This window comes from Mandrillus leucophaeus, unplaced genomic scaffold (genome assembly GCF_000951045.1).
Source record: "Mandrillus leucophaeus isolate KB7577 unplaced genomic scaffold, Mleu.le_1.0 Scaffold52, whole genome shotgun sequence".
NCBI classification, from domain to species: Eukaryota; Metazoa; Chordata; class Mammalia; order Primates; family Cercopithecidae; genus Mandrillus; species Mandrillus leucophaeus.
The window spans coordinates 4,092,428-4,103,124 of NW_012105586.1; the positions used below are offsets into that span (position 1 = coordinate 4,092,428).

The window sequence follows — 10,697 nt, forward strand, 5'->3', positions numbered from 1 at the left end:
GGAGGCTGAGGCAGGAGAATGGCATGAACCCAGGAGACAGAGGTTGCAGTGAGCCGAGATCGCGCCACTGCACTCTAGCCTGGGCGACAGACCGAGACTGTGTCTCAAAAAAAAAAAAAAGTTCAAGTTTTTCCGCCAGGCTGCTGGTATGTTCTGTTGCTATCCTACCTCTACCAGCTTTGGAAAGCAGGGCAAAGAAGAAGCAGAGCTGAAAATCAAGTAAGTGATGGTCATGCCCCCTTAAAGGACCTTAGATCCTTTTCTATTAAATATATATACAGAGAAGGCAAACTTGCAAAACCAAAAGAATCCTTGGGCATGACAATGGCTCCAAGTGGCAAGATTTTTAGTACTGTTTACAGCACTAGCAAATTAAATGTCCTGTAAGAATCAGGAACAGAGCCGGGCATGGTGGCTCACGCATACAATCTCAGCACTTTGGGAGGCTGAGGCGGGCAGATCACTTGAAGTCAGGAGTTCAAGACCAGCCTGGCCAACATGGTGAAACCCACAGGAGTTCAAGACCAGCCTGGCCAACATGGTGAAACCCATCTCCACTAAAAATACAAAAATTAGTCAGGTGTGGTGGCAGGCACCTGTAGTCCCAGCTACTTGGGAGGCTGAGGCAGGAGAATAGCTCGAACCCGGGAGGCAGAGGTTGCAGTGAGCCGAAATTGTGCCAATGCACTCCAGCATGGGTGACAGAGAGAAACTCCGTCTCAAAAAAGAAAAAAGAATCAGGAACTGAGGACACCGTTCAATCCCAGCCTGCGGGCATTCCTAACACAAAACAATTCAACAGAAACCCAGACCCCAAGATGCCTCAGTATTTCACAAACTAAATGTGGTAAGGCAAGAAAGGAGAGGCCCTCCTCGCAAGACACTTGCCAAACTCCAGAACACCTGACGGTGAGAAGGCCACAATCAGTCCTTGTTATTTCCCATGTTTTACAATCAAGACATCTTCTTCCTGAATCATTCACACTGCTAATAGAAGCTGGTATGGGGGAACACACCAACTCCTTTAAGTGCAATTCCTGTAACAGATACGCAGAATAAGACAGTAAGAAACACTAAGCGGTGGTCTTCTACATCTAAAGGAAGTGAAATACTAGTAAGTTGCTGAAAACTCTTAGACGTGTTTCAAGGAGGTGGGAGAGGAGGAATGAGGCCCCAAGTTGAAACTATTTTCCTCTTCCTCATTCTAATCCTAACTAAACTCAAAAATATATGGAAGACTAGTGGAGTCACACAGGTACAATACAGGCTCAACAGGGCACACGATTTGGGGCATGTCACAAACCCTTAGTATTCATTTCTGTGAAATGGAGGTTAACAGCCTGCACTTCATAAACGTTGTAGTGAACACTAAACGAGATAATAGATGTAATTTGTCCTCAACATGACAGCACATACGCAGTTAAATGTAAGATCTCTCTTAGCCCTTTTCTCCTCACCCCATCCCACCCCACCCCACCTTTGGACTATAAACCCCTTCGGAGGCCTTATCATCCACTGCCTCCCTACCGCAGAGGCACAGGCGTCAACACTGGTCCCTATTGTCCCCTTTTTGGAGTGGGATTTGTCTGAATCTGCAGGTGAAAAGCTAGAGCGGAGCTCTCGGCCAACAAAACCAAACCCAGGGAAGCGAGGATGGGTCCTCAGCCAAAAGCTTGGTGGCGTCTGTTATTCACAGTGCGTCCCTTTCCTATCAACGCACTGCGAGGGCTCGACTATATTATTTCTGACTCTCCAACTTGACGAGAAAAGCGCAAAGGTGACTACAGATGAAGAGGCTGGCAGCCACTCCAGGAGGCTGAGGCCGTGAGGGAGTGGGAACCCTGATGGAATCAGGCCCCTCCCCGGAGGGGACAGCCGGGAACGATCTATCCTCTCCTTCTCAAGCCCTCGCAGCTCAAGGCTGAGGACTTCCCAAAGGTCCCGCCACCCTCCCCGCCAAGCTCAAGTGGGACCAGAGGTGCTGGCAGGCAGGAAGTTGGGACCCGGGGGCAAGGCCAAGCACCAGAGCCCGGGCTCCGGAATGTGGTCAAAGAGGGGTCACCGGGGGAGGGGCCGGGCGGGGAGGACCTGGGGAGGGGCGGGGCTCGGGAGGGGGCAAGAGGTCGGGGTCCCCAGCCTCGGAGACTCGGGGTCCCTACCCGGCTCCCAGCCGTATGCTCAGCGCCCCCTCCAGCCGGGGTCTCCGCCGCACAGCGGAGCAGTCCCACTCCCCTTACCTGGCTCGGCTGCTCTGCCTGCTCCGAAGACGCCATCTTTCTGAGGCCTGACTAATCAACCGCCGCAGGGCGAGGTTTCTCCCAGGCGCCCTCGCTCTCGCCCTCCCGCCCAGACTAAGGTAGCCGGAACAGAGCCTGTCGATGTGGGGGACTGGGGCAGAGGGTGGAGCCCGGGTGTCCGGGTCACCTTGCATAGTTTCCGTTAATCTCTGCTTTCCAGGAAGATCCCAAGTCTATAACTTCTTTGCGTTGTTGCGTTGTTATATGTGTATTATTCTGGGGTTTTGGTGTTTTTTTTTTTTTGAGACGGAGTTTCGCTCTTCGCCTATGCTGGAGTGCACGATCTCGGCTCACCGCAACCTCCGCCTCCTGGGTTCAAGCGATTCTCCTGCCTCAGCCTCCCGAGTAGCTGGGATTACAGGCATGCACCACCACGCCCGGCTAACTTTGTATTTTTAGTAGAGATGGAGTTTCTCCATGTTGGTCAGGCTGCTCTCGAACTCCCGAACTGAGGTGATCCGCCTGCCTTGGCCTCCCAAAGTGTTGGGATTACAGGCGTGAGCCGCGGCGCCCGGCCCATATTATTCTTATTGAGTTAAATCTCTGCCCATCCCCACAGTGCCGTGAGCATATTTAGGTACTTGCTAATGGATGAATGCGAAGAAACTTGGAAATTAATTTTTAGACATCAGTTCAGTTCCATTCATTGAGTGCCTACTATATGCTAGGAACTTTGGTAGGCTTTGAAATAAAAAGATTCAAGACTCAGTCCCTACTCCCACGCCCAGGCCAAACACACACACAATTACAGTATTGTGGGGATAGGACTCAGATAAGAGTGCAGGTCTATTGCGAGAACACACAAAAGGCATTTTGAAGAGAAGAGGCTTCTACAAAACGTCATTATTTTACTCTGGTTGAATTGTTAGATTTTTTTTTAATTGTTGGATTTTAAATTAAATATTGGACAGGAGCAGTGGCTCACACCTGTAATCTCAACACTTTAGGAGGCCAAGGCAGGAGCATCCCTTGGGCCCAGGAGGTTGAGGCTGCAGTGAGCTATGATTATGCTACTGCACTCCAGCCTTGGCGACAGAGCGAGACTTTGTCTAAAAATAAGATAAGAAAATTAAAAATGAAATTATATGAAAAAGGATACATACATTAGAGTTAACCGCCAGCTCCTATTATAGTTGTGTTTTGATCAATATCGACTGCTTAAAAGGCATGACTTAATTAATAATTCCTCCTACTAAACGCTGTTTTAAATGCCTAAACTTTTCTTGAGATAAATATCTAATTTCCTCTCCCACGTTCTTTTTGTTTGTTTGTTTGTTTTTGTTTTTGTTTGAGACGAAGTCTTGCTCCTGACGCCCAGGCTGGAGTGCAGTGGTGCGATCTCGGCTCACTGCAACCTCCGCCTCCCGGGTTCAAGCGATTCACCTGCCTCAGCCTTCCAAGTAGCTGGGACTACAGACGTGCGCCATCACGGCCGGCTAATTTTTGTATTTTTAGTAGAGACGGGATTTCACCATGTTGGCCAAGCTGGTCTCAAACTGCTGACTTCAGACCATCTGTCCGCCTCGGCCTCCCAAAGTGCTGAGATTACAGGGGTGAGCCGCCGCCCCCGGGGCCCTCACCCACGTTTTCATAAACAAAATATGAGGTGGGAGGATGGCTTGAGCCCAGGAGATCAAAACTGCAGTGAGCCATCATCGCGCCACTGCACTCCAGCCTGGGAGACAGAGCAAAACGCTGTCTCAAAAAAAGAAAAAAAAACAAGGAAGGAAACTGTCCCCCGAATGAATAAATATGAGCAGATAATTACTTCTAGTTTACATAAAATGCCCTCTTTTAAGAGAGGAACTTTTTGATCATTTTTATTACTATTCTTTTATCTTAGATGTTAATTTTTCAGGAAGAAAAAAACAAACTTTTCCGTAGTAGCAATATTAAAACAAAGATGAGTATGTTGTCAAGAGGCATCTGAACAATCTCCAGCAGTGCCGAGGTTCGCATTTCCCCTTTCCTCTCCGATGCATTTGAGACTTTAATGCTTACTATGTTTATTTAAGCATTTTATTCTGAGACCCCAAACTAATTTGCACAGTTGAAGCAGGAAACAGAATGGGTGGAAACATGCGGGTGTCTGTTATTAGGATCATGCATGTCATATGCGAATAGAAATGCTCTAAAAATTCAATACCGTATACAGGCATGTGCATCGTCATGCAAAATAAGTCTCTATTGGCCTTATTTTTGAGCGCGCGAATGCAGCTCCTAAATACGAGGTAAAAACAACTCCTAGGCTGAATCGCGCGATAGAACGAAAGCAGCTTTAAACCCAGAGACTACAGTTTCGGGCATGCCTCGACGCCACATGTGATTAGCGGCAACTAGAACTACATCTTCCGGCGTGCCCTGGTCTCACGTGTGATTTCCTGCGGAGCAAACTACATCTCCCGGCAGGCTGCGGAAGGGGGTCGAGTAGGAGGGCCGCTGCTCCGGCCTCCCGCGGCTTCTGGAAGCCGGGCAGGTCCCACTTTGGAGAGGATGGAAGTGTCCGGGGACGCCGGGGTACCAGAATCTGGCGAGATCCGGACTCTAAAGCCGTGTCTGCTGCGCCGCAACCACAGCCGCGAACAGCACGGCGTGGCCGCCTCCTGCCTCGAAGACCTGAGGAGCAAGGGTTGGCTCGGGACCCCGGGCGAGGGGGTGGGGGAGCCGGGGCCGGGAGAGGACGTCCAACTGGGGCGAGGCGGGGTCAGGAGAGGCGACGTGGGGATTCCTGTAGCTCGGGTGGAGCCTTGGAACAGAAATGGTCCAAGTGGGCTTAGCGATTTACAGATTTCAGGCGCTTGAGCGTAATTAATCTCGTGTGAGACTCCACAGTGGTGGGAAGAGAGCCAGGAAGCAAAGTGCACATTAAGCCAGACTCGGCTTAGGTCTCTTGCCTGAAATCACTTAGATGTTGGACCAAGCGGAGCCCATTGGGTTCCTGCCACTCAGGCACACTCGCGTGGTACAAGAACCCCCAGCTGAGCCCACGGCGGGGTGGGGAGGGGTTTCCACCTTCCACTCTGGCAGGAACCTATGCGGGAAACAGGGAGCTGCTACTAACCATTTCTGGAGGTCCAGACAAGGAACGTGAGTTGTAAGTGACGGAGCCGACGGAAGTTCCGAGCCCGGCCCCATACTTTTACCAGCTGCTTGGCCTTGCAGTTAACCGTCTCTCAACCCTCAGTTTTCTCATCAGCAAACTGGGTATAATATTTACAGCCCTGCTTCAAAGGATTGTTGCTTCTCTCAAATAAGCTGATATATTTAAGTGACTTGCAAGTCTTATTAGCCGGTAGCAACAAATTGCTTACCTAAAGAAGTTTGACAGGTTAAATGTGTGAGCCAGCCCCAGGCATGTAGTCACAGTGTGTGTCAGAGGGGACAGTTGCTTACTCTCAGTCACCAACAGAGATCATATGGAAATTTTCAGAGGCCCATGAACAGCGAATGCATTATAAATGCTTTGGTGACATGGATTTTACATATAAGCATTTATGTATGTTTTTCCTGACATTAGATTACTTCTAATTCCCCTTCAGTGCCTTGGCTGGATGTGCGTGGCACAGAGGCTCGTGTTCTCTGCAGCCCAGCCCATACATGCCTTGCTGTTCTATTGGGTGGTAGACAACACCGCTGAAGGATATTTGTAGTCTCTTGGCTATTTCTGCCCACTCCAGTCTCGTTAGTATTTGAAGCATTGCTGTCACTAAATGGGATAGCACAGACCTGTCCTGGAGAAAACCTCTCGGCCAATGATAATATGAAAAGCTACTGATAGAAGCTTCCACGTCTTTTATACTTTCCCATAGGTTAAAAAAGAAGCTGCTAAGGAAGATATTGTGAAGAACAAAAAGCATTTTCTTTTTTTTTTTTGAGACGGAGTCTCACTGTGTCGCCCAGGCTGGAGGGCAGTGGCGGGATCTCAGCTCACTGCAAGCTCCGCCTCCCGGGTTCACGCCATTCTCCTGCTCAGCCTCTGGAGTAACTGGGACTACAGGCGCCTACCACCACGCCCGGCTAATTTTTTGTACTTTCTTAGTAGAGACGGGGTTTCACCGTGTTAGCCAGGATGGTCTTGATTTCCTGACCTCGCGATCTGCCCACCTCGGCCTCCCAAAGTGCTGGGATTACAGGCGTGAGCCACCGCGCCTGGTGTTTTTGGTGTATTTTTTGACATTCGTCACGTAGAATTTAAGAGGACAACTGAGGGCCGGGCGTGATGGCTCACGCCTGGAATCCCAGCACTTCAGGAGGCTGAGGCGGGCGGATCACGAGGTCAGGAAATTGAGACCATCCTGGCTAACATGAAGAAACCACGTCTCTACTAAAAACACAAAAAAATTTGACGGTCGTGGTGATGGGCGCCTGAAATCCCAGCTACTCAGGAGGCTGAGGCAGGAGAAAGATGTGAACCTAGGAGGCGGAGCTTGCAGTGAGCCAAGATACACCACTGCACTCCAGCCTGGGCAACAGAGTGAGACTCCATCTCAATAATAAAAAAGAAAAAAAGAGGACAACTGAATAAATGAATGAGAGACTGCTTGTTCGCAGGGAATCAGACCAGACTTTGATTGTTCATTCCAGTAAAAACTCAAATGCGTACCACACGTGAGTGCAGAGTAGCTGGAGTAAACATACTTTCAGGAGCCAGACTTTGTGGGTTTAAGTCCCAGCTTTGCCACTTCCGGCGTGATCCTGGACCAGTTACTTAACCTCTCTGAGTCTTGGGTTCATCATCTATAAAACAGAACTAATAATAGTACCTACTTTACAGGATTATTATGAGATTAAATACTGTATATGAAAAGCACTTAGGCCAGACATGGTGGCTCACGCCTGTAGTCCCAGCACTCTGGGAGGCCGAGGCAGGTAGATCATTAGGTCAGGAGTTCCAGACCAGGCTGGCCAAGATGGTGAAACCCCATCTCTACTAAAAATACAAAAATTAGCCAGGCACAGTGGCCAGCGCCTGTAATCCCAGCTACTTGGGAGACTAAGGCAGAGAATTGCTTGAACCCGGGAGGCGGAGGTTGCAGTAAGCCAAGATTGTACCACTGCACTCCAGCCTGGGCGACAGAGTGAGACTACGTCTCAAAAAAAAAAAAAGAAAAAAGAAAAGCACTTAGGCCTGGGTGCATGGCTCACGCCTCTAATCCCAGCACTTTGGGAGGCCAAGGCAGGCGGATCACAAGGTCAGGAGTTTGAGACCAGCCTGGTCAACATGGTGAAACCACGTCTCTACTAAAAATACAAAAATTAGCTGGACACGGTGGTGCACGCCTATAATCCCAGCTACTCGGGAGGCTAAGACAGGAGTATCACTTGAACCTGGGAGGCAGAGGTTGCAGTGAGCTGAGATCATACCACTGCACTCCAGCCTGGTTAACAGAGTGAGACCCTGCTACCAAAAAAAAAAAAAAGAAAGAAAGAAAATAAAAGAACACTTAGAACAGAATCAGGCACGTGATGAGTGTTCTATTAGTGCTAGAAGTGATGATTGTTATTCTAGTTGTTACCTACCAGGAGTTCTGCTCAGCTCTGGAGCCATACCTACTTGAGGTGCAGGGACAGATACACTTTCCTTATGGTTATTTGTCATTTGCCAAATATTTTCTTCTTTTCAGCCTGTGACATTCTGGCCATTGATAAGTCCCTGACACCAGTCACCCTGGTCCTGGCAGAGGATGGCACCATAGTGGATGATGACGATTACTTTCTGTGTCTACCTTCCAATACTAAGTTTGTGGCGTTGGCCAATAATGAGAAATGGGCCTACAACAATTCAGGTGAGAAACTCTGGCCATATCGAAAACGGCCTATGCAGTCCAGCATCCGTCATGATTACTTTCACCGCACAGACAGTTGCCATTTGTCTGGCTTTTTAAACATTTGTTCAACAAACATTTACTGAGCATTTTCTATGTGCCAGCCATGGTGCTGAGTCCTGGGGATAAAGATGAATGAGGCCAGGCATGGTGGGCAGGTCACCTGAGATCAGAAGTTTGAGACCAGCCTGGCCAACATGGCGAAAGCCCATCTCTACTGAAAATACAAAAACTAGCTGAGCATGGTGGCAGGCACCTGTAATCCCAGCCACTTGGGAGGCTGAGGCGGGAGAATTGCTTGAACCTGGGAGGTGGAGGTTGCAGTGAGCTGAGGTGGTGCCGCTGCACTCCATCCTGGGCGACAGAGCGAGACTGTGTCTCAAAAAAAAAAAAAATAGATGAATGAGACATGGGCCCAGTTCTCAACTAAGTCATGGACAGAGAGCAACTAAAATGCAGCCTGGCAGGGAGCTCAGTGCTGCAGGCTGCAATCTGGCTGTTTAGGTCTGGATCCTGGCTCTACCATTTACTAGCCAGGTGACCTTGTGCAAATTACATAACCTCTCAGTGCCTTGTTGACATCATAATTATAGAACCTGTCCCCTAAGATCTGTCTCTTATACACATCTAGATGTGTATAAGAGACAGCCACTGCACTCCAGCCTGGGCAACAGAGTGAGACTGTCTCAAAAAAAAAAAAAGATGAAAGAAGAGGGAAAAGGTCCTAGATGGAGATTGGCCCTCCTGTGAATCCTTGAGATAAGATGCTTCTTTCCCATTGAAATTCATCTAGATCCTCAAGAGGTCTGTGTGTGCTTAGAGAGGAGGTGAAAACAGCACTTCAGGTTGTTCTGTGACTGGCATTTTCTCCCATGTGTCAGATGGAGGTACAGCTTGGATTTCCCAAGAGTCCTTTGATGTAGATGAAACAGACAGGGGAGCAGGGTTGAAGTGGAAGAATGTGGCCAGGCAGCTGAAAGAAGATCTGTCCAGCATCATCCTCCTCTCAGAGGAAGACCTCCAGGTAAGCCCCCTCCACAATCTGCCGCAATGCTCATCTGGCCTCTGCCCCCCGCCCAGCACCTTCTTAGCTTCCATACTTGCCATAACAATTTCTTTGTTTTAATCTTAATTTTTAAATAATTCTTAAATTACAACTAAGATTTTTCATCTTTTCCTTCTCACCTAGAGTGATTTTTCAACCCTCATCATGAAGCAGAATTACCTGCGGATTTTTTTTCTTTTTTATTTTTGAGACACGGTCTTACTCTGTCGCCTGGGCTGGAGTGCAGTGGTGCGATCTCAGCTCACTGCAACCTCCATCTCCCGAGTTCAAGTGATTCTCCTGCCTCATCATCCCGGCTAGCTGGAATCACAGGTGCACACCAACATGCCCAGCTAATTTTGGTATTTTTAGTAGAGATGGGGTTTCATCATGTTGGCCAGGCTGGTCTTCAACTCCTCATCTCAAGTGATCCACCTGCCTCAGCCTCCTAAACTGCTGGGATTACAGGCGTGAGCCACCATGCCTGGCTAAATTTTTTTTTTAATGCAAATGCCTGGGATCCACCCTAAACCTAGTTAGGTGGACGCTGGGGTCAGGGATGCCCTGCTAGAGAATGTAGCATTGTAGTAGCTGGCTTCACATCCCAGCGCTATCACCACGACTTTGAGCCAGCAGCTTAGCTTCTCTCCATGTGTTTTCTCTCTAGTAAGACTGGGATAGACCAGGCATGGTGACTCACACCTGTAATCTCAGCACTTTGGGAGGCCAAGGTGGGCGGATCACGAAGTCAGGAGATCAAGACCATGCTGGCTAACACGGTGAAACCCCATCTCTACTAAAAATACAAAAAATTAGCCGGGCGTGGTGGCGGGTGCCTATAGTCCCAGCTACTCGGGAGGCTGAGACAGGAGAATGGCGTGAACCCGGGAGGCAGAGCTTGCAGTGAGCTGAGATTGCGCCACTGCACTCCAGCCCGGGTGACAGAGTGAGACTCCGTCTCAAAAAAAAAAAGATTGGGATAAAAAAAGTATGTTTTCATTCAAAGAAAATTTCTCTTTGAGACAGGGTCTTGCTCTGTCACCCAGTGCAGTGGCATGATCATAGCTCACTGCATCCTCGACCTCCTGGCCTCAAGCCATCCTCCCACCTCAGCCTCTCGGGTAGCTGAGACTGTAGGCTTCAACCACCAAACTGGGCTGTTTTTTCTTTTAATTTTTGTAGGCCAGGTGCAGTGGCTCATACCTGTAATCCTAGCACTTTGGGAGGCCAAGGTGAGCAGATTGCCTGAGTTCAGGAGTTGGATGTGGTAAAACCCTATCTCTACAAAAATTAGCTGGGTGTGGTGGCATGTGCCTATAGTTCCAGCTACTCAGGAAACTGAGGTGGGAGGATCACTTGAGCCCAGGTGGTCAAGGCTTCAGTGAGCCATGACTATACCACACCAATCTGGGCAACAGAGCAAGACTCTCAAAAAAAAAAAATAATAAGGCCCGGCACGGTGGCTCACACCTATAATCCCAGAACTTTAGGAGGCCGAGGTGGGCAGATCACGACCCCAAAAGATCAAGA

At 49.0% G+C, this 10,697-nt stretch overlaps 2 protein-coding genes across 5 annotated transcripts in view; one reads left to right on the forward strand and one right to left on the reverse strand.

Annotated features, from left to right (window-relative positions):
* PEX14 (peroxisomal biogenesis factor 14) overlaps positions 1-2,348 on the reverse strand; it is a 184,533-nt gene extending 182,185 nt beyond the window's left edge. Inside the window, exon 1 of one of the 3 annotated variants that reach the window (XM_011996616.1) lies at positions 2,238-2,348. In XM_011996616.1, coding sequence (XP_011852006.1) covers positions 2,238-2,273 — 36 coding nt within the window. In that variant the 5' untranslated portion in view covers positions 2,274-2,348. The remainder of the gene's footprint in view (positions 1-2,237) is intronic. The other 2 variants (XM_011996615.1, XM_011996618.1) reach the window with 2 other exon arrangements.
* Positions 2,349-4,671: 2,323 nt separating this feature from the next.
* DFFA (DNA fragmentation factor, 45kDa, alpha polypeptide) overlaps positions 4,672-10,697 on the forward strand; it is an 11,086-nt gene continuing 5,060 nt past the window's right edge. The window contains exons 1-3 of one of the 2 annotated variants that reach the window (XM_011996619.1): positions 4,672-4,926; positions 7,922-8,083; positions 9,004-9,146. In XM_011996619.1, coding sequence (XP_011852009.1) covers positions 4,791-4,926; positions 7,922-8,083; positions 9,004-9,146 — 441 coding nt within the window. In that variant the 5' untranslated portion in view covers positions 4,672-4,790. The remainder of the gene's footprint in view (positions 4,927-7,921; positions 8,084-9,003; positions 9,147-10,697) is intronic. The other variant, XM_011996620.1, reaches the window with a different exon arrangement.